At 38.7% G+C, this 24879-nt stretch overlaps 1 protein-coding gene across 12 annotated transcripts in view; it reads right to left on the bottom strand.

Moving 5' to 3' along the window:
- UTRN (utrophin) overlaps nt 1-24879 on the bottom strand; it is a 556684-nt gene that overhangs the window by 122783 nt on the left and 409022 nt on the right. For all 12 annotated transcript variants that reach the window (XM_010808643.4, XM_015472890.3, XM_010808642.4 and 9 more), the window contains one exon: nt 8822-8951. In XM_010808643.4, coding sequence (XP_010806945.1) covers nt 8822-8951 — 130 coding nt within the window. The remainder of the gene's footprint in view (nt 1-8821; nt 8952-24879) is intronic.

Here is a 24879-nt window from a genome sequence, read left to right as displayed (position 1 = left end):
ACAAATACCAAAATACAAGCTATGAATGAGAGTCAGGGGTGGAGGTGGGGTGGATGGAGAGAATAGGAACAGAGACCACAGGGTGGAGAGGGATGAACAGCACTTCAGAGCAGAAATCAATGAAGGCAGAGCTAGAGTCTGAATACTTTAATGTGCTACCCTTCTCTCAAAGTGGGCCAAAGCAAATAAACCTAGCATAGGGCTATGGATAAAAAATGAAGAGACCATTAAGAAGGTTAACCGCCAAGGAAAAAGGTAGAAATAGCAGAATGGCCCTGGGACAGATCTAGCTAAGACACTTGAGACCCAGCTTTCAATGTTCTGTAATGGAATATTCCCTGAATTTCCTAATACCAATGGTAATTTTATAACTTATTCAAGTCAGTTTTGAGTGCTAGACAGCTATAAACAGGTCACTGGAAACAGGGGAGTGGTCCTGAGAGGTGGAGAAGAGAAGCTGGGACTGTAAGTTCCAGGAAGGCAAAGATGTGTTTTGTTCACTGCTGTCTCCCCAGCATCTAGAACACGACCTGGTACAAGGTGGGCTTTCAATAAGTACTGGTCAAGGAAATAAAAAGATGTATGTACGATATTTCTTTGTTTTGGAAAAAATCCACTTTAAAGATTAGAGGACAGGAATCTTCCATTAGCAGTCTTGCATTTGTTGCCACATTGCTGCCCATCTCTCCCCAGGCTGCTTCCCTGAGGAACATAGCAGCTAATGACCCATCAACATACAAAGAAGTCCCAGGCTTTCTATTCAAGCTTAGCGCTTCTCACTAAAGAAGTTAAGCACGTCCTAAGTTTACGTACTTTCAAAATGAGAAGTTTAAAGTGGAGAATTTACTCCTTGGCTAGGATTACATTTTTTAAAAGATAGTAAAGCCTCCAAATCACTCTTGAGGACACCAGCTTTCAAGATGAGCAGCAATAACAACAGGAAGAAAAAAACACACCACACTGAAAGCGTTGTCTCCTCCTAGTCTTTATGTTTAAATCAGAGAGTGACACCCCAGATGTTAATTTCAATAAAATACATACATGTAAATTATTGCCATCTTTTTTTATGAGGCACATGTGATTTATGTATAGCCATAATGGTGATGAAAGACCATAACAGATGGTAAACAATTAATTTAAAATGCTATGTCCATCAAATTAACCTTTGTTCTCATATAAATCTTCATCAAGAATTTGATAGATTTAAATTGAATTTCACTATGATGGTATTCATTAGCAGGCAAAAAAGGTTTTGAAATTTTTATCCAATTAATAGGGCTACTCAACTAGTTTGTTATATTTTAGGAAAGTTAAAGAGTGGATTCAGTACAACCATCCATACATTATGGAACCTTAAAATGGGGAGGATCACGTTGCTGCTCTGTAGTTAACACTGAAAATGGAAGTAACATTATATGTTTCTGTGCTTTTTCATGCATGACAACTTTAATAATCTAATTTGGACTTAAGAAGCTAATTAAATTATTCCCTTGGTCTATAGACCTGAAAGCAATTATTTATCCTTCCAGTTTTTATATGAAAATTAAAAAGACAAAGTCTAATATTGCCTAAACACCTTCTCCCTTGGTGCTAGGAAATCAGCGAACTGGTACATCATTTTAATAAGCAACCTAATAGTTCAGTAAAGGAAAAGTAAGAATGAAGGTAAAAGCATATTAACTGTTGTACTCATTTTTTATAAGTAGACAAATATAGCTAAGATAGTTTGCTATGATGGTTAAAGCCAACAAGGGATGTGACAAGCCTGAGTTGGCATTTCGGATGTGACAGTATGCATCCAAATATCACAAAGTCTCAGTTTCCTCATCTGTCAAATGGGTAGTAAAGTACTCATACCTCAAAGAGCTGTGATGAGAATTTCAGGAAACAGTCCCTGGCACGTTTATAATTTATTCAAGGATAAAGGTTGGTTTGTGGTGAACACTCATGTGGACTAACATTTTTCTCTTCTTTCTTCCTTCTGGGCATTGATTCCTCTTCCATCTGACATGATGCTTATAAAGCGGAGGGTGGGGGGCGGGGTCTGCCCATCCCACAAGACCCAAGCTCCATGTTACTCAAGCTAAGTCAGTTGCTGCTCTTTCTTGAAACGTGCTAGATCTAAAGAAGGGCTTTCCCTCCCTAATATGTGATTGTGAGGTACAAGGTCATAGGAAAGCAAAGAAAATGAAAACTTGTGGAGAGAAATAGAAAGGGCCAGCTGTGTGCTTGGTTCCTGTGATTAGCTGTGTCCTTGTGTTCAACGTAATTTTGTTATGGGGTTTAATATTGATGAATCACCCCCTGTGTCTATGCTTATGGAAGCTGGGTGTCTGTCACTTACAATGAGTGAGGTTCTAACTAATAAACTGGTTATTAGGAAAACAAAAAATTCCCTGGGGGAAAACACCCATGAGTTTTACTGCCTCATTACTTAGGTTATATATAATTTGGTCTCATTTTATGAGACGCAAGGAAATAATTACTGCCACCATTTTTATGTGATCTTATGTTATACTGAGAATCAATATAAGAGTTACTTCTAAACTCTATGATAATTTCACCTTTTCACTCATTTAACGGTCATGAAATTTTATGTGTACAAGTTTGCTAATACTGGCACAAAATGGACTGACATAGTGGACTGAAAAATGTCATTTATTATTTCTTTGTTATATCACAAAATATATGAGATTTCACAGAGGTGAAAAATACTAATTGGCTTTCTAAAATAATATGAAGCATTTAATAATTAAAAGAAAATAGCATATTCTGAGTTAAAATATTAAACATTACTAAATATACACACAGTTATTAAAGGTCAAAGAGGAAAAACACTAATCCATACATACTTTTCATCTGAAAAGTTTTTTATTAGCCATGAATTCCTGGTGGCTCAGACAGTAAAGAGTCCACCTGCAATGTGAGAGACCTGGGTTCGATCCCTGCATTGGGAAGATACCCTGGAGAAGGGAACGGCTTCCCACTCCAGTATTCTGGCCTGGAGAATTCCATGGACTGTATACTCCTGCTACTGCTAAGTCACTTCAGTCGTGTCCGACTCTGCGCGACCCCATAGATGGCAGCCCACCAGGCAACCCCGTCCCTGGGATTCTCCAGGCAAGAACACTGGAGTGGGTTGCCATTTCCTTCTCCAATGCATGAAAGTGAAAAGTGAAAGTGAAGTCGCTCAGTTGTGTCCGATTCTTAGTGACCCCATGGACTGCACTATATATACTATATACTATATAATGTTTTATTTTTTCTTCTATCATTTAAATGAAACACCAGACTGAAAAAGAAACAATGTTCAAACAGCCTTCAGTAAAATAACAGTTGTAGTAATAGTAATGTCTTGATGGGAATAAATTTTAAAGAAGACTCAAAGGGAAATTTATGAGCAAAATAATGCAATCTTTTTTTTGTCTTAAAATCAGAACCTGAGTAGAGGAAAACAGCTTTTCCACACCCACATTGACAATCATTTGTATACTTTTCTGAACACTTTTAGAGGTGAACTATACTGTTAAAGTGTTAACTGTTTTGTTTAATAATTGTTACCATAGCTTCAATTCATAAAATATGTATGTGTGTGTGGGCGTGTGTGTGCACCTGCCTGCATCTGTGTGTGGGGTAGAGAGGGGGATGCAGACATGACTCTAATTCCATGTGCAATTTTGACTTCACTTTCACTTTTCACTTTCCTGCATTGGGGAAGGAAATGGCCACCCACTCCAGTGTTCTTGCCTGGAGAATCCCAGGGACGGGGGAGCCTGGTGGGCTTCCATCCATGGGGTCACACAGAGTTGGACACGACTGAAGCGACTTAGCAGCAGCAACTTAGCAGCAGCAAGAGGCTCTAGACAGTGAGAGTCAGGAAAGAGCTAGGAGGTCAGTGGCCAGTGAGCAGAGGGAAAGAGAAAGGAGAGGAGAATGAAGGGATGAGTTGAAAACAAGCCCCCAAACCCAAGGTTAAGGAAGGTTACCAACACACAAGGTTGGTTCTGTTCTTTGATCTACTCCATATTAGCTCATGACCTTGGTCAGCGCCACAGTATTTTCTTGGCTTTGTGTTTTAACTTAATTTTTTTTAAAAAATGCATGCTATATACAATCTGCTCAATTCATTAGGCCAAATACAAAAGTGGTTTGAAGAGTACACATAGTAAGACCAGTATGAATGATGATGAAATGTTTGCTGTTTCATTGTTCTACTTTTTAACAGATATAAACCAGGTGGTTAAAATCAAATAAAAAACAATTCAGTTCAGTTGCTCAGTCATGTCTGACTCTTTGCGACCCCATGGACTGCAGCATGCCAGGCCTCCCTCAGGAGGGAGTTTACCCAAACTCATGTCCATTGAGTCAGTGATGCCATCCAACTATCTCATCCTCTGTCGTCCCCTTCTCCTCCTGCCCTCAATCTTTCCCAGAATCAGGGTCTTTTCAGTTCAACCTCACTAAAAGGAAATATTATACATTGACATGATACAATTCAAGTTAAATTAAGTAGTTCCCTATCACTCAAGGGAAGGAAACTATTGACAAAGTTGTGAACTTTGTTAAATTTCTATAATTATTCAGATAATTTTAAGTTCAAGTAAAAATTATATTGACTGAATAACCTTACACAGGCAGAATGAGTAATTCTGGGAAGCTGAGTGGTCCAGATGGCTATATTTCATTCATTTAGCCCTATTTTTGTATGGTTGCCATTTTGGAAGGAAATTCACTAAAATATAGTATAAACTCCTATGCCTTCTCTTAACTGATTTATATTCTATCTTCAAAAATAAACAAACCACAGCTCATTGCTTCAGCTTTTCTTTTATTGTAAAAATCCCCAAAGACTACTCTAGTTTGTTTTATTTTAGAATTCTCATGTATCCTTTTTATAATTTTCTTTCTCCTCATTGCTGTCAGACTGCCAGACATAATTTCTCACTGCCACCCTTCCCCCTGCCGTATCATTTCCATCTTGCTACATACCCATAATTCACTGGAAAACAAGGGAAACTAGTTACAACAGTGGCTAAAGGAAGAGTTAATACCTCTGTGAGAGTGGCTTTTCTACAATCTTCACTATATTTTCGACATAATACTGTCTTGGCTGCTCAGATAATTTCTCACACTTTTTCAGATTCTCAACAAATAGGAGAGGTCACTAAGCAAGGACAGGGCTGAGCTTCAGACACAGATATTAGTATACAGTCAGAGAGGCGACTAGGTACCAGGGAGCAAGGAGAAGAGCTGGAGAGGAATGGGTTCAGGGTGACACACAGCCTCAGTGAGTGGGACAGAATGAGCAAGGGCTGGGTAGGCAAAGGAAGAAGGAGTTGGAGATCAGGCAGAAGAGACCAATAGGCAGAAAAAAAAAACAGAATGGGCAACGAAATAATTACCTGCAGACCATCATGAGAAGTTGGTGTTAAATGACATTAGTTTGGAGCAGAGAGAGGAATGAGATGCTACTAAATAGAAAAATGAAGTGAAAGTGTTAGTTGCTCAGTTGAGTCTGATTCTTTGCAACCCCAAGGACTGTAGTCTGCCAGGGTCTTCTGTTCATGGAATTCTTCAGGCAAGAATACTGGAGTGGGTTGCCATTTCCTTCTCTAGGGGATCTTCCCAATCCAGGAATTAAACCTGGTTCCCCTTCATTGCAGGCAGATTCTTTACTGTCTGAGCCACCAGGGAAACTGAGGCCAAATCACTGTGCAGCTTTGCATGACAGGTAAAGGAGTTCAGATCCTATTGCAGAGGCTACTAGAGGTTTTAAATCAGGGTAGCAAATGCTAGCTCTGTGTTTTAAATACATCATGGTAGCATCTACCTTGATGCAGGGATACCAATTAAGAAAGTATTGCAACAGTCCTAGGAAAAGATGGTAAGGACCTGAAATAGGACAATTAATGTTAGTAGTGATTTTTAGTGTTTAAAATATACATACTTGAAAGTTGTTAGAAGACTAGATCTTGAAAGTTCTCATCACAAGGGAAGAAGTTGGAACTATGTGAGATGTTAGATGTTCCTAGACTTATGTGGTGATCATTTAACAATATATACAAATATTAACTCATTATGTTGTACATCTTAAACTTGTACAATGTTATGTAAATTATATGTCAATAAAACTGGGGGGAAAAAAGAAAATTTTTAGCAGAGCGTACCTGATAAGATTCTTGGTCAACAACTGATTATTTGGTTGAAATAATTAGCTTGCTTGTTTTTTTAACAGCATTTATTAAATGCTGCCTGAGAGCAACTCATCCAGTGTTACTCAGTAAGAAAATGAAACTCAATAAACTATCATAAAATGCACATATACACATATGCCACTATGAGACAGTAATTGATAATAGAAAAAAAGAAGCTAGGAGAAAAGGTTTCAGGAGAGAAAAATCATGGGGAGAAGTATTTTCTGAAATAGTTGTTCAAAAGTAAAGAAACGGATTCACCTTGGTGTGTCCTTTGGTACATTACACATAGCATACTCAATAAATGCTTATTAAATAGAACCCCCCCAAAATCATACATAGGTTCTCTCTGCTCTATTTCCTTTAACACTGAGTACTTTGAGTAGCATCAAAAAAGATAACTAATGTTCAAACACTCTCTGTTTCTGGCAGCAGAGGTTCATAAGTCACAGTAAACAACAAAGTATAAAAGCTATTATGGGTAATTTTCTTTCATTTACTTTTAACAACAGGTAAAATCAGCCAACATTATACAAAATAATATCAGGAAAGGAGAAAGCATGGGAATGACTAATTGTAAAAAAAAAAAAAATCATAAAGTTACACTGACATGACTTTTTTTTCTTGCCTCCCAATATAGTATATGAAAATGGACCTTAAAAATTCCCAATATAAGGGCTCAAAAAGCAGTATGGTTTTACCCTTTAAATTGACTAAGCACTGAGGAAGAAAATTGATAGCAAAGTGAAACTCAAGTGATGTAACACTTTTCTACTGCTATGAAGTAACTGATTATAAAAATTTTTCCTCTATTCTCTGAAAAGTATTGGGGAAACAAGGAGATGAGGCAGGCAGATTTAAGGTAGAGTTTAAATTGGATAAAGTAAGACAAGTGAACTTATTTTTCTTCCAAGCTTAAAAAAACAAGTGAACTAGCTCCTTCTTCTTGCTGTATTTAAGTTGAAATGTACTGTCCAACCGCCCAGGGCCTCTGTAATCTGCTCCAGCCAGCACGCACAAACTCCTCGCTCGTTCCTCCCGTGCAGGCACAGTCCCTGACCACCCCCCCATCACCCCCTGCCCCTCTTCCTGAGCTCTGCTGACTTGCCCTGACACACAGCTGCTCTGCTCCTCACGCTGGGCTGCTGCTTTCAATAGTTTTATCCTAATTAATCACTTTAATCCACACCCAAGCGTGCTCAGTATCCAATCCACACCCAAGCGTGCTCAGCATCCAAGTCATTCAACCACCTACTATGTAGGTGTGTGCATACATTATGTCTGTGTGTGTATATGATACGCATATAATTTCATCTATAACAGAGTACCCAGAAGGCATAGTCCTCCAAAGATAGAAATAACCATCATGAACGATTTGCAGACTGTGAGAGGTGGAGACTCAACAATGATTTAGGTCCCCGGGTAGGCTGACTGGAAAAACAGTGATCCTGCCAGGAGAGAGTAGTAAAGCAAAGCTGCAAGAGATGATAAGCGTGCTGTGTGTGTCTCTGTATGTATACACACACACACACACACACACACACACACATTCCCCCAAAGGGTCAAGAAAAGTGGTAAGATCCTGATGGGAAATTTATTCCCATTGAAGTAGAGCTTCCCTGACAAAGGCTGAGAAGGAAAATGGCTACTTTCCAAATGTCTGATCCAGTTCCAACTACAGTCAAAGCATTTTCCAACACTACATCCCTTACAAGTAACAAATGCTCATGAATTACACCTCTGGACACAGCATGAGAAATCGTTCAGGTCTGCTTTTACTATGGAAAATGAATGATGAGAAAATATTCTGAATGGCATGTTTATTTTTTAAAATGCATCAGAATGCTTTTATGCCAAAAGTGAAAAATCAAAATGAAGATATATGTTGGCCCCCAAGTTCATCTCTTAAATCTACTACGTAATTTATTACTAGTTGCTAGTAAGGTAGATACCATTTCAGTTTTAAGCCAAAGTACATAAACAATATAAGTTGTTAGCATCTAAATTAAATAAATTCTGTGGTCTGCTTATAAAAGAAAGGCATTTTAGTGTCTTATTTAAATTTGTAATCTTGAAAAACAGAAGTTAAAAAACATTATAGATATTTAAATAATTTATGTTTACTCATATCCTAAATATCATTCTTCTATATATAATTATTTATCATATAGTTTAAATGTAAGAAATGTAACTATTTATTTCTTAAAGAAATTATTTGTAGTTAGACAATTTTAATAAATTAATTTGTCTACAGTTAATTCCCTTTTAAAATAATGATACTGAATATACAGTCATTTCATTTTTTAATTTAAGAATCTAGATATTTATTAATGACAAATTTGACTAAAGTAATAGAAGAAAAAATTTAATACTAGGCCCTGATATTCTGTAAGGAATTTAAAAATATCAGGTCCTCAGTTCAGTTCAGTTCTGTCGCTCAGTCATGTCTGACTCTTTGCAACCCCATGAATTACAGCACGCCAGGCCTCCCTGTCCATCACCAACTCCCGGAGTTCACTCAAACTCCTGTCCATCAAGTCCTTAATGCTGCAAAAAAAATTCTCTAGTCGATTTTGGTGTTTTGTTCTCCTCATATTTTTATGACATACTAAAGAAACCAGTCTCACCTGTTTTTGATTGTAGGTTTCTTCTTGGTTCTTCAGGGGCCTCAATTGGCTGATCGGCCAGGAAAACTCGAGCTTGGTCTATAGCATTCAGGACAGAATACTCTTTCTCCTTTAACTCACGTCTCAGTGCCTTTGCAAAGAGAAGGAAAAGTTGAATTTGTAACCCAATGTGTTCACCAAGTCATGGAATATCTTCAGTTAGACCCCTTCTGTTCACACTTGTCAGGGCAATGGCTAATCACCAGCATATAAGCAAGGTTAAAAAATGAAAATGTAAATTCTACACATTGGAATGATGAAACATAAATAAAAGCAAAAAGATGATTCCTGTAGAACTAACATGAAAAAACCCACCAAAATCCCCTAAATTTACAATATTCACCTGAGGGAAATTGCTAGAGTATATCTGAACTTACACAAAATGTACTTGAGAGTTATCAGATTGCTAAAATATAAGAGCCTGGTCTAAGATACTTTTCTCTTATGAGACTGACTGACCAAAAAGACCACATCCAATGATACAGAAAGAGGCAATTTCACAAGTAGTAATGAGATCCTCAGAAGTGTTTTACATCCTTTGGAATATATTAAGGGAAAAAAAAAAATTCAGAGACAGAAACAAATTAAAGTACATGAAATCAAAACTAAACCAAAGAGCACACATAAAAGACAATCTCCAATTATCTTAAAATATATTCTATCTCTCATGCTGAGGCAATTACAATTTTTCCCTTGAGACATTTTTCATGCAAATCTACGAGTCTAGGAACAGTGTATGTATAGTACTTTGGCTGTTCTCAGTAGGGTTGAACTTTCACCTCTGCCCCTATAAATGTTTGGTGATTAAGACTAATTGACTAGGGTTTAAAAACAACAAAACTCATCCAGTGTCTACTGAAAGATAAGAGTAAAAGAAGACTTTCTCATGTGCTATTTCAATACTGTAGCTAGATCAAAATTATTGTTATCCTGTTAAATTATGTACCTAAACACTTACTGGCTCTAATATTTTGCTTTTAATACAGTTCCTTGGCAATGCATTATGAAAACTCAACATTTTATTTTCTAAAATATTACCCTCTAAATTGTATGTTACAATCAACCAAATCCTCTGAACCTAAGTACTTTTAACAGCATTTGATATACTGGGATGACAGGGTATTTGGAGGCCATATCCTCATCATCCACAGTAAATAAAAACCAAAAATTCTAAATATCTAGAAGGAGAAGGAAATAGCAACCCACTCCAGTATTCTTGCCTGGAGAATCCCAGAGACAAAGGAGCCTGGTGGGCTGCTGTCTATGGGGTCGCAGAGAGTCGGACACAACTGAAGCGACTTAGCAGCAACAGCAGAAACATCAGAATAATCTTATGTAAAAAAACCTGAACCTGAGCACCAGAAAAACACTGGTAATGAAGTTGAAAGAGACCATCACAGGTGGGGAGGTGTGAGAAGAGCAGGCCAGGAGTAGAGAGAAATGGAGTTGACAGTGTTGGTTTTTGTGATAAGCACTGTAAATATTATTTGACTTATAAATTGTATAAGCATAAACTGTATACAATTATTACTTTGATAAAAATTTCCAATTAAAGGAATAAAAGTACAAAACAACAATAACAAAAATACCAGCCCATAATTTGTTGTTGTTTAGTAGCTAAGTCCTATGCAACTCTTTTGCAACCGCACGGACTACAGCCTGCCAGGCTCCTCTGCCCACGGGATTTCCCAGGCACAGGGTGTTGGCAGGGAATGTCTCCTGAACTCCTTGGATGCACCAAGGAAGGGAAGTAGAGGAGGCAAGTGTGGGCAGGTGGGAACCATAAAAATATGGGGTTCAAGTTCTAATGCCAACTCACCACTCAAATATCCTAGGGAACAGCATACATTCCACATCTTTTCATACTCTATTTTGCAAATTTAATTTTGTTATTCAATTTGTTCTATTCCAATTATATTTAATTGCATGTCAGAAATGAGTTTAACTTTCAACAGCACTATACATATAATCATTCTACCACCCTTTACCTCTCAATTAGACATAAAAGAAAACCAGCATTTCCTAACCACCTGGTGCACGTTAATGATAAGATAATTAGACTCCAACAGAGTTGTTTTGTACACAGAGCTACAAAGTGGCATTCAGCTTTAGGTTCTAATATCACATGACATATGAACTATCTTAAATGAGCATAACAGTATCTAATTGGAATTTCTTCTTTTTTAATGACTTTATATTTTTATTCAAAACAATTCTGTTCTCAGACAATAACAAGTATTAGCAAGGATGTGAAGAAGTTGGAACCTTCATAAACTGATGCTGGAATGCTTAAAATAGTGCATCGACTTTGAAAAACAATTTGGAAATCCCTAAAAATGTTAAACACGGTTACCTTTTGATCCAGTAATACCACTCCTGGATATATACCTAAGAGAACTGAAAGCATATGTCCCCATAAAAACTCACACATGAAAACTCATGGCAATGTTATTCATAATAGCCAAAATGTGGTCACAACCAAAACATCCATCAAGTGGTGAATGGATAAACAAAATGCTATATATCCATATAATAACATCTCATTAGGCAACAGAAATGAATGAAATAGTGATACATGTTACAACATGGATGAGTCTTGAAAACATTACACGAAGTGAAAAAAGACAGACACAAAAGCCCATTACTATGAAATGCCCAAATAGGTAAGTGTATATATAGAATAGATTGGTGGCAGCTTAGGACTTCAAGGTTGAGGCAAGAATGGGTGAGTTAACCGCTCATGGGCATCAGGTTTCTTGGGGCAGGAGGTAACAAAAATGTCCTAAATAGATAGTGATGATGACTTACAACTCTGAATATACTAACAGCCACTGACCATCTGGTCCCATCACTTCATGGCAAATAGATGGAGATAAAACTCATATATAGATCAGTCTTATGGACTCTGTGGGAGAGGGAGAGGGTGGGGAGATTTGGGAGAATGGCATTGAAACATGTATAATATCATGTATGAAACGAGTCGCCAGTCCAGGTTCGATGCACGATACTGGATGCTTGGGGCTGGTGCACTGGGATGACCCAGAGGGAGGGTATGGGGAGGGAGGAGGGAGGAGGGTTCAGGATAGGGAACACAGGTATACCTGTGGTGGATTCATTTCGATATTTGGCAAACTAATACAATATTGTAAAGTTTAAAAATAAAATAAAATTAAAAAAAAGAAAACAAACAGAAACAGTGGCAGATTCTATTTTCTTGGGCTCCAAAATCACTGTGAATGGTGACTACAGCCATGAAACTAAAAGACACTTGCTCCTTGAAAGAAAAATTATGACAAACCCAGACAGGGTATTAAAAAGCAGAGACATTACTTTGCTGACAATGGTCCATATAGTCAAAGGTATGATCTTTTTAGCAGTCATATACAGATGCAAGAGTTGGGCCAGAAAGAAGTCTGAGCACTGAAGAACTGATGCTCTCCAACTGTGGTGCTGGAGAGGACTCTTGAGAATTCCTTGGACAACAAGGAGATCAAACCAGTCAATCCTAAAAGAAATCAACCCTGAATACTCACTGGAATGACTGATAACTCATTAGAAAAGACCTTAATGCTGGGAAAGATTAAGGGCAGGAGGAGAAGGGTATGACAGAGAATGAGATGGCTGTATGACATCACCAACTCAATAGACATGAGTTTGAGCAAACTCTGGGAGATAGTGAAGGACAGGGAAGCCTACCATGCTGAAGTTCATGGGGTCACAAAGGGTCAGAAACGACTTAGCAGCTGAACAACAACTAAATTGCTCACTTTAATGGAGTGAATTTTAATGCTATGTGAATAATGTCTCAATAAAGTTATTAAAATAAAATAATCATGTTCTTTCCCCCAAAATAGTCCCCTAGGTAATCTCTTTATTTATGAACCTCCATTCCCACCCATCTGCAAGGTAATTGCTCATCCTGTATATTAAGTATGTTCCCACCTCAGCATTTCCAGGGACAGCTCATCCTCATATATCTCTCCCCTCCATTGTGTCTCTCCCCTCCATTATACTGTTATTTCTTCCAGGTGAGGCTCACCTCTTAATTATTCAAAATTCTCAGTGCCTGTTTAGATATATACAGAATATATATATGTATGTATGTGTGTGTGTGTGTGCACATGCACACTTAGTTGCTCAGTCATGTCCAACTATTTGTGACCTCATAGCCCAACATGCTATTCTGTCTATGGGAATTCCCCAGGCAAGAATACTAGAGCGGGTTGCCATGCCCTCCTTCAGGGAATCTTCTCAACCCAGGGATCAAACCCAGGTCTCCTATATTGCAGGCAGATTATTTACCATCTAAGCCACCAGGGAAGCCCAAGAATACTGGAGTGGGTAGCCTATCCCTTCTCCAGGGGAACTTCCCAACCCAGGAATCGAACCAGGGTCTCCTGCATTGCAGGTGGATTCTTTACCGGCTGAGCTATCAGGGAAGCCTATATATATATATATATATATCTCCTATATATTATATAGATAAAATACTTTATTAAAATTTAATGGGGGGTAAATAGCATACTTAATATATTATTGGGCTTTCCTTGTGGCTCAACTGGTAAAGAATAAGCCTGCAATGCAGGAGACCTGGGTTTGATCCCTGGGTTGGGAAGATCCCCTGGAGAAGGGAAAGGCTACCCACTCCAGTATTCTGGCCTGGAGAATTCCATGGACTGTATAGTCCATGGGGTCGCAAAGAGTCAGACACGACTGAGTGACTTTCAATTCACATATATCCTATATAAATACACATATAAATATATATATATATATATATATCCATTTATTTCCCCAACAAATGCTTGGGGAACAATGAATAAAAGAAGGCATGATTTCAGAATTAAATTCTAAATTCTGACAAAGTAAAATACACCAGAGCCCCCAGACTCTGACTATCCTAAAATGGAATAATTACTGGATTCCAGTTAGCTCTGGATTATTTGAATGATCTGCTTTGAAAATTACTGGTAAATAATTTTGGATGCAAAGTTAATTTTCTGTTATCATTTAATAAGTAGATAGATAATCTAGTCACCCAGTGATTAAGTAGTATTTCAATTTGCTGTTGGTCATTGTTTTATTAATAACAAATATCCTTTTCTCTCTCTAACCAAAGAACTTATCTCACTGAAAGAAGTGATATAAGCTTACTTCATCTTGCTTATTTTTTCCGCATCCTAATTCATGAGGCAAATGCATAGGGTAACAGTTCCAAAACTGATGCAGTCATTAGGTAGGAAGTAGCACCTGTTATTACTATCATATCAAATTCATCTAAACGGACTGACTTAAAACAATGACAACTTATTTGTCATGAGTCTATGGATTGCTAATTTGACCAGCTCTTCTGCTGCTGTCATAGAGAATTGCTCGTGAGGCTGTAAACATCTGGGGCTTGAATGGGATTGGAAGTCCAAGATGGTCTCACTCACATGTCTGGAATTACTGCTGGCTATTGGCTAGAACACCATGGTTTCCCTCTATGTGATCTCTAACTGCCCAATAGGCTGGACCAGGCTTCTTCAACAGAATGATTGGTGTCCCCAGAGGGCAGAATGAAAACTGCAAGATCTTTCAAGGTATTAGCTTTAGAATAGCTCTGTCCAACAAAACTTTCTACAATGATGGAAATGTTCTAAAACTATGCAGGTCAATAAGGCAACACTAGTCATGTATGGCTATTTGGTATGCCCTTGAAATATGACTGGTATAGTGGGGGAACTGAATTTTAAATTGTATTTAAAATCATATAACAGAATCTGGCTATGTTGCTGACTCAGGCTTGGCTATCAACCTAACAGTTCTCTGTGTCACAAAGCTTATGCATTTTCTATTCTAGTACATAGGCAGAAAGACCCTAATCCCCTCCCAGAAAAACATGTGTAAAATGAAGCTTGGGCTTAAAAGCAATAGACCACGATCAGATGTAATAAGAGGAAGATACGGAATAATTTCAAAAAATACAATTGAAATTATATTGTATGCTCCCTTCAGTCATGTCCAACTCTGTGTGACCCCATGGACGGCAGCCCATCAGGCTCACCCATCCCTAGGATTCTCCAGGCAAAAACACTGGAGTGAGTTGCCATTTCTTTCTCCAATGCATGAAAGTGAAAAGTGAAAGTGAAGTCGCTCAGTCAATTTAAATTATACAATTGAAATTATATCATATGCTCCTGCTGCTGCTAAGTCCCTTCAGTCGTGTCTGACTCTGTGTGACCCCATGGACTGCAGCCTTCCAGGCTCCTCCATCCATAGGATTTTCCAGGCAAGAGAGACTCAGCTACCTCAAGTCAAAAATAAATGGAGGGCACAAGGACTGTCTCATGCCCATAAGAAAACATTCAACTTCTCTGCCATCCCAAGGTGGCATGGGAATGTACAACAGAATTTTCCAACAAACATTTCCACCAACATTAAAATTTCAAGACACATATTACATTCACATAGTCTACAAAGAAGGGCTTCCCTGATGGCTCAATGGTAAAGAATCCGCCTGCAATGCAGGAGCCACAGGAGACGCGGGTTCAAACCCTGGGTCAGGAAGATCTCCTGAAGGAGGAAATGACAATCCTTTCCAGTATTCTTGCCTGGAAAAAATTCTATGGACAGAGAAGCCTGGTGGGCTACAGTCCATGGGGTTGCAAAGAGTCGGACATGACTGAGCGACTTAGCACAAGCACAAATCTATAAAGAAATATGCCAGGCAACAAGAGAGGACAGCAGTTAACAAGCCCATGATCCAAACTCTTAAGGAACTTAGAGTCTGAAGAGAACACAGTGCAAGTGAGAATGTGTTGGTGCCACCAATCTTTAGAGATGTATACATGGGCACTGAGAAAACAAAGAGGAGCAGGGAGGCAGAGGCAGTTACAAGCAACCTTCTCAAAAATGTGTAAACTTTGTACTGGAAAAGAAATTGGAATCAGATTAAATGTAATCAGGGGAAAAGCAATTCAAGAAAACAGAATAAACCGGTAAGCTAATTTAGTCTCTCATTGTTTTCCTATTAGGTAGCTTCTGTATGCTCATTTAAACAAAATGAAGCCCCAGAACAACAGATGGATGAAGACCTGATGTGCACATCAGAATTTAACTACTAGAATCCCAGAGTTTTCATCTTCAGTAATTTCTATGAACCCAACACCCCTTCAGCAGAGCTCTCCTTTCCTCCCACTTCTCTTCAGTGGCTCCGGCTGTTTTCCCATGAGTGTCTGGCAGCTGAGTAAATCAATTGCTTCTTACTCAACTTTAAATGCCTAAAGAGAGATTCTCAATGATCCTTCTGAATGGTCGGGGAACATTTCTCCCCACCTGCTATTAGTTTGTGGGAAGGCACGGGATTAAGGGATAACGTGGTATAAAGAAGTGACCCGTGTGGCTTAAGTTAGAGAGCCTCATGAATCAATCAGCTGCTCTTCATTTTCATCATGAAAGAGGCATCACTCACTGGGATGGCTGAATCACTGCCAAGGAAACAGCAGTTTTATCCGTTGTTTCTGGCCACTGACATGGACGAGGACAGGATCCTGCAAGCTCCTTAATATGAACACAGAGTCTGAGCGAACCTAGAGGGAGAAGGGAAATCCCGCCATCTTCCCTGTCCTCAACTGGAAACTTGGTCACACTAGACTGAGAAGAGGGACAAGAATGACAAACCTGTGGGTGTGAACTAAATCCTGGCATCATCCCCTCCTCTATAAACAACAACTCTCCCCCTCCTCTCTTTAATCTAAAGGCATTAATCACCCACACTGTCTGTATGTGTGTGCATGCTAAGTCGCTTCAGTTGTATCCAACTCTTTGTGACCCTGTGGACTGTAGCCCACCAGGCTCCTCTGTCCATGGAATTCTCCAGGCAAGAACACTGCAGTGGGTAGCCATTCCCTTCTCCAGGGGATCTTTCCAAACCAGGTATTGAACCCAGGTCTCCTGCATTGCAGGCGGACTCTTTATCATCTGAGCCACCAGGCCAATCTAAAGTCCTACCCATAAATCTCAGCTCTTCTCCAAGACTAAGGTTCTTTCTTCAACTTTTATTCACTATTATTTGTGGGGGAAGTACTAGTATTCTTGCCTTGAGAATTCCATGGGTGGAGGAGCCTGGTGGACTACAGTCCATAGGATTGCAGAGTCAGGCACAGCTGAGCGACTAACACACACACACACACACACACACACACACACAAGACTCTTATGTCACTTCAGATTCTTAGAAGGCAAACAATTGTAGTGTTTATTTGTGAACCACTTGTTCCAGAATAAAACAGCAATGTAAACCTCTGTGGTGGTAAAAATGGTTAGCCAGGTTACATCACTCATCCTAACTTGGTAGAAATATCAAATTTCTTCAACTGTTCAGTCCAACAAATGGAGACTTTTTTCCTGTCCTTCTAGAAGCAGCAAAGTCAAACAGAGCCACCAGTTTGTCCTCTTTCTTCTTTTTGGGAGAGAACTTAAGCCAGACATCCTAAAACAACTTTCTAAATTCCCATGCTGACACGGAACACCAGCATTTTAATTCTAACGATACAAGATATACAAGAAACGGGGACAAAAATGAGAAATTACAAGCAAGATTTCCATGAAACTCTACTTCCATGTGTTGGTGGAAGCAGAAAATTAGTTCAATCATTTGGATAGTAAGTTGGCAATCTATCAAGAGTCATTACTGTGATCATATTGTGTGAAACAAGAATTTCACCTTCGGGACTATATCCTAAGAAAATGATCCAGAAAGAGCTACAAACACAAAAGTTTTCATTATAACATTATTTATGATTTAACAAATGAAAGCAACTTAAATATCTAATACGTGGGAAATATTTAGATTCACGACTACAGCTACACTAGGGATCATTAAGGAAATAACCCTGAAAAATGATTGTGAAAATGACTGCATAGCAATGTGAAGAAATAGGTATGACATGTATCTCAGTGAAAAAGACAGGAAAAAAACTACGGAGCCGATTAAAACTGTGTGAAAGGTGAACATGCAAAAATAAAATAACCCAAAATGAAAATGGTTATATTACAGTAGTGAAATTATGGCTAATATTTTGCCCTTTATTTTATAAGATCTGTAATAAATTATTTTCAATTAAAAAATATGCTTTTAAGAAAAGACTGCCAAAAGGAATCAAGTTCATTTGTAATGGAACAAATTACAATTTTTGAACAGCATTATTAAGAATTTCAAATGTGTTTTAGAAGCAAACTTTTCATATCTATAGTGATCATAAAACTTTTGAATTATGTTTTACATCAATGAGAATCTAGATTTACTTGTAAAATGCAATTCAGGACATCTCTGAAGCTAGAGTTACTTATAAAATTAATACATGACAACATAGTTACCAAATGAGAGACTCTACATGTTTATGCCACTCCCTATGATTGGTAGGGATCTTAACTCATCTAGCTTTTTTTTTTCTTTCAATGTTTATAGCAACTTTATTCACAATTGTTTCAAATTGGAAAAAACTCAAATATCCTCCATCTACTGCAGAATGGGCAGAAAAATGGTATGTCAATATAATGGAACACTCAGTTCAGTTCAGTTCAGTTCAGTCGCTCAGTCGTGTCCGACTCTGCAACCTCATGAATTGCAGCACGCCAGGCCTCCCTGTCCATCACCAACTCCCGGAGTTCACTCAGACTCACGTCCATCGAGTCAATGATGCCATCCAGCCATCTCATCCTTTGTCGTCCCCTTCTCCTCCTGCCCCCAATCCCTCCCAGCATCAGAGTCTTTTCCAATGAGTCAACTCTTCACATGAGGTGGCCAAAGTACTGGAGTTTCAGCTTTGGCATCATTCCTTCCAAAGAAATCCCAGGGCTGATCTCCTCTAGAATGGACTAGTTGGGTCTCCTTGCAGTCCATGAGACTCTCAAGAGTCTTCTCCAACACCACAGTTCAAAAGCATCAATTCTTCGGCGCTCAGCCTTCTTCACAGTCCAATTCTCACATCCATACATGACCACAGGAAAAACCATAGCCTTGACTAGACGGACCTTTGTTGGCAAAGTAATGTCTCTGCTTTTGAATATGCTATCTAGGTTGGTCATAACTTTCCTTCCAAGGAGTAAGCGTCTTTGAATTTCATGGCTGCACTCACCATCTGCACCATCTGCAGTGATTTTGGAGCCCAAAAAAATAAAGTCTGACACTGTTTCCACTGTTTCCCCATCTGTTTCCCATGAAGTGATGGGACCGGATGCCATGCTCTTCGTTTTCTGAATGTTGAGCTTTAAGCCAAGTTTTTCACTCTCCACTTTCACTTTCATCAAGAGGCTTTTTAGTTCCTCTTCACTTTCTGCCACTACTCAGCAATAAAGAGGAACAAAATCTTTTAAGAAAAATGTTTTTATAGCCATCAAGCTGTACATTATATCCCCCAAATTTATTTATAACTAAAAGTCTGTATCTTTTGACTGTCTTCACCTGTTTCTACCAATCTCTTCTCTCACTTCTGACAGCCACCAATCTGTTCTCTTTTAAGGTGTCAAATTTCTACACAATAGTGAAGCTCAAGCACTGGGAGAATCTAGTGGTACTCAGCACAAGAGGGTAAAATAATAAGCTATATTTTAAAATCTACCTCAACAATCAAAGATATTCCAAATCCTTTCCCCTCATAAAAAAATCTTTCCCACTCTTGTTTTGAATAATGTTGGCAGTATTAAGACAGGAAGAAGGTAACCTCTTAACTGACTACAATATTAAGGCATAAAGAAGTATAATGGTATTGATAAATTTTCTTACAACTTCAACCATGTTATTTCCAGCTCTTGAAGAAAGATTGTTGATTACATTTCTGTCAGCTATTACCTTTATTAAAGATTCAGCTATATAAAGTAGAAATATCTTCAAAATGTATTTCTTTTTTGAAAAAAAAGGGATTATAGAGAGATAAAGAGGAAAAAGGAACATTCATATCAAAGGACCTTTATTTTGGGGTATTTTCATTCACTCGACATTCAACAAATATTGACTTAGCATCTAGAGTGCTAGAAGTAGACAAAGACACAATAGAAAATGAGTAATTGGGTGATTATAAATGCTATGGAAAAAGAGAAAAGCAGAAGAGAATTAGAGAGTTTAGGAGTATTGGGATGGGGATTACAATTCAAGTAGAGAAGTCTAAGTAGGCTTCATTAAGAAGGTGCTATAACATGAAAAGATGCTCAACATCACTCATTATCAGAGAAATGCAAATCAAAACCCCAATGAGGTACCATTTCACGCCAGTCAGAATGGCTGTGATCCAAAAGTGTACAAGCAATAAATGCTGGAGAGGATGTGGAGAAAAGAGAACCCTCTTCCACTGTTGGTGGGAATGCAAACTAGTACAGCCACTATGGAGAACAGTGTGGAGATTCCTTAAAAAACTGGAAATAGAACTGCTATACGACCCAACAATCCCACTGCTGGGCATACACACTGAGGAAACCAGAAGGGAAAGAGACATGTGTACCCCAATGTTCATTGCAGCATTGTTTATAACAGCCAGGACATGGAAGAAACCTAGATGTCCATCAGCAGATGAATGGATAAGAAAACTGTGGTACATATACACAATGGAATATTACTCAGCCATTAAAAAGAATACATTTGAATCAGCTCTAATGAGCCAATTATACAGAGTGAAGTAAGCCAGAAAGAAAAACACCAATACAGTATACTAATGCATATATATGGAATTTAGAAAGATGGTTAACAATAACCCTGTATGCGAGACAGCAAAAGAGACACAGATGTATAAAACAGTCTTTTGGACTCTGTGGCAGGTGGGGGGATGATTTGGGAGAATGGCATTGAAACATGTATAATATCATATAAGAAACGAATCGCCAGTCCAGGTTTGATGCAGGATACAGGATGCTTGGGGCTGGTGCACTGGGATGACCCAGAGGGTTGGTATGGGGAGGGAGGTGGGAGGGGGGTTCAGGATTGGGAACACATGTACACTCGTGGCAGATTCATGTTGATGTATGGCAAAGCCAATACAATATTGTAAAGTAGTTAGCCTCTAATTAAAATAAATAAATTGAAAAAACAAAAAGAAATTAAAAAAAAAAAAAAGAAGGTGCCATAGAGCAAACATTTGAAAGCAGTGGAGAATTAACCACATAAATATCAGGGAAAAGGCATTCCAGGCATAGAAGTCAGCATGGTGCTGTGACTGAAGGCACAGCATGGCTGAAATCAGCATATAAGAGAAAAAATAGTAAAATGAGACGAGCAAGGTGTGAGTGGGAGGTAGGTCAGATCATGCAGGGTTCTGGAGACCATTATGAGAACTGTAGCTTTCATTCTGAATGAGAAAGGAAGTCACTATAGACTTCTGATTTATTTGAATATGAATACTCTGGCTGTTGTGCTGAGAACAACAGAGGTGTACTTGTAGCTCTGAACAGCTGGTAAAAAGTAGACAGATTCAAATTCTATGTTCTGAACATACAGCCAACAAGATTTCCAAAAGATTTCCAATAAGAGTAACAGACTGAGTATGCAAGAAAGGCATGATTGAAGGTGATTTTTTTTTTTTTACCTAGCAGTCAGAATAGGATTCTATCAACTGAAATGTGGAAGACTGGTTAGATCAAGTTTTGAGGGGCAGGTTCAGGAATTCAGCTCAGACATACTAATTTGGAAATGTCTATTAGATTCCCAGATGGAGATGGTATGAAAACATATAAATTTGAGAGTGACCATATAGATGACACATAAAACTCATCAGGAGGTCAGACGAATGAATGAACTCATCAGGAGTTCAGGAAGGAATGAATATAGAGAAGCTGGCATGGCCTGAACCACAATGCATCTCAATTTTAGAAGGCTGAGGAAAGAAGGAGCAACTAGCAAAGGAAACTGAGAAGGAGCTACAAGTAAGGTGAAAAGAAAATCATGATATAGTAGTATCTTAGGAGCCAGGTAGAGAGACAGAAGTACTGTTAGTGAGCCAACAGGAAAAAGAGGACCAAAAAATGTCACAAGTCAGCCAACATTAACAAACAGCGACATAAGTTACGATGAGGGACATACGACTCAAGAGTCGGGGCTCAGGGTGGCTTACTTGAGAAAAGAGATGCTTGTGGTAAGTTTAAGAGGCTTTTGTTCTCGTAAAAGTGCCGCTTTATGATTGTCAAAACATACACTGTTTTTCTTTTGGATGCAAGCAGCTCTGGCTATAAAATTTGCAGAGCCCAGTGTACAGTGAAGTTGCAAGGCCCCTTTTCCAAATATTACTAAGAATTTCAAGATGGAGGCAGCAGAACATTAAATCAAGTGCAGAGCCCTTCAAAGAACAGAACCTTGTGTGATGGTGACTGCATGGGACACACACCCACGACAGAAGGCATCTGAACTATAGTAAATACAAGTATTGCTGGTACAGCAGGCTTTCTGAGCTTCTGGTTTCAGAAAAGCACTTAACTGCTTACTAGAGAATGCAAGCAGAAAAAAAAAAAAAATGACACAAACATAAGGAGAATCTGTTAGAACGTAATTTACTTTTCTCCCCAACTTGCCTTTCAAAGCTAAATCAGCATATATGGATCTGAAGTCATTATAGTATGACAGCAAAAAAGGGCAGAAGAGTCGTTAAATTTGATAGCACTAATAAAACTACATGAAAAAAGGCAAAGAAAACAAGCTTACTTCTCATTGGTATGCAGACAAAAAAATTTTTTTTTTTTTTAAAGAATCTCCATAGTGTTTTAAGAGTTTTGGTTAACATCTCTGAATGAACATTTAATATATAAATTCATTTTGGTTCTACCCCATTGACATAAAAAATGATGCTTGAATCAGAAGACCAAGTATGAATGCTAAAACTAAGACAGGAATCCTCAAGCTTCTCACAGTAATAAAACAGTAGTCTTTCCTACATTTAAAAAATATGTGCATATATAAATGTATCCCTTCATCTAGCAAATATATTTAGTGTTTACTATTACAAGGCATGATATTAGGTCCTGAACTTGTATTCTCTTTCTCCTTCAGCCTTGTTCTAAATATAATCAGAAAGAGAATGAGCAACATCTCTTGCTCTGTTGCATACTCCAAGTCACACCGAGTCATGGCCAGTTTTGAGGATTTTCCCTCCAGGAGTTTTGATAACACTCTTTAGTGAATTTTTATTCCAAGGTCTCTTTCCAGCTCAAAAGCTACATACTTGTTCTATGGAGCCTTTCCAATCTTCTCAAGTACAAACAGCCTTGATTCATCTGTATCTTCCTGGCTGTGTATACATACTCACATCACAGCGATTTTGATATCTACTGTAGTCACTTGTTTTTGAGCCTGTTTCTGTTCTTAGATGATGAAGTCTGTGACAGCAAAAACAGTCTTAGGAATTGACGCATGCTCAGCACCTAGCAAGGAATGTAGCAAACATCAGGGGCAACTTGGAAGTTTCCTGAATGAATAAATGAACTGTTCGATAAATGAAACTATCTCTCAGCTAAATATGACCAGAGGCAGTTTATTAGGAAAGGGCGGAATGAAAGGGAGAACCATATGGCTTGGTTTCATGGACCTCAACTTGCCTACATCTGTTGTCCACTCTTCAATTTCACCACTAGGCAGTGATAATTATTAGGCTGCCTTGCCTTTCCCTCTAAACTTAGATATTCTATGGCCCTTTGGGGTGAGGTTCTCAATGTCCATGTCAGGCTTGGGAGGCAAGTCAACTGCAGTCAGCTGAATGGGTAGGTAGGTGCAGACTCACTTACAGAACTGTTGCTTTTTAGGTCTTTCACACAGTCTTAGTTTACAGACCTTAGACGGCTGTGTTTTTGATAAGAAAGAAGTCAACACAGGTGGCAAAGGCTGAAGGGGAACTTGGGAAATAATTTAATCAATTTTAGAAAAAGACTGACTTTTCACATTAGGTAACATTATAACAGAGGAACCAGAGATCAAATTGCCAACATCTGCTGGATCATTAAAAAAGAAAAACATCTATTTCTGCTTTATGACTATGCCAAAGCCTTTGACTGTGTGGATCACAATAAACTGTGGAAAATTCTGAAAGAGATGGGAATACCAGACCACCTGACCTGCCTCTTGAGAAACCTGTATGCAGGTCAGGAAGCAACAGTTAGAACCGGACATGGAACAACAGACTGGTTCCAAATAGGAAAAGGAGTTCATCAAGGCTGTATATGTCACCCTGTTTATTTAACTTATAGGCAGAGTATATCATGAGAAACGCTGGGCTGGAGGAAGCACAAGCTGGAATCAAGATTGCCGGGAGAAATATCAGTATCCTCAGATATGCAGATGACACCACCCTTATGGCAGAAAGTGCAGAAGAACTACAAGGCCTCTTGATGAAAGTGAAAGTGGAGAGTGAAAAAGTTGGCTTAAAGCTCAACATTCAGAAAACGAAGATCATGGCATCTGGTCCCATCACTTCATGGCAAATAGATGGGGAAACAGTGGAAACAGTGTCAGACTTTATTTTTCTGGGCTCCAAAATCACTGCAGATGGCGACTGCAGCCATGAAATTCAAAGACACTTACTCCTTGGAAGAAAAGTTACAACCAACCTAGATAGCATATTCAAAAGCAGAGACATTACTTTGTCGACAAAGGTCCGTCTAGTCAAGGCTATGGTTTTTCCAGTAGTCATGTATGAATGCAAGAGTTGAACTGTGAAGAAGGCTGAGCGCCGAAGAATTGATGCTTTTGAACTGTGGTGTTGGAGAAGACTCTTGAGAGTCCCTTGGACTGCAAGGAGATCCAACTAGTCCATTCTAGAGGAGATCAGGCCTGGGTGTTCTTTGGAAGGAATGATGCTAAAGCTGAGACTCCAGCACTTTGGCCACCTCACGCGAAGAGTTGACTCATTGGAAAAGACTCTGATGCTGGGAGGGATTGGGGGCAGGAGGAGAAGGGGACGACAGAGGATGAGATGGCTGGATGGCATCACCGACTCGATGGACGCGAGTCTGAGTGAACTCCGGGAGTTGGTGATGGACAGGGAGGCCTGGTGTGCTGCGATTCA

This window comes from Bos taurus, chromosome 9 (assembly GCF_002263795.3).
Source record: "Bos taurus isolate L1 Dominette 01449 registration number 42190680 breed Hereford chromosome 9, ARS-UCD2.0, whole genome shotgun sequence".
NCBI lineage: Eukaryota > Metazoa > Chordata > Mammalia > Artiodactyla > Bovidae > Bos > Bos taurus.
The sequence above is the reverse complement of the archived record's forward strand: the minus strand, read 5'-3'. Positions and strand labels throughout refer to the sequence as shown.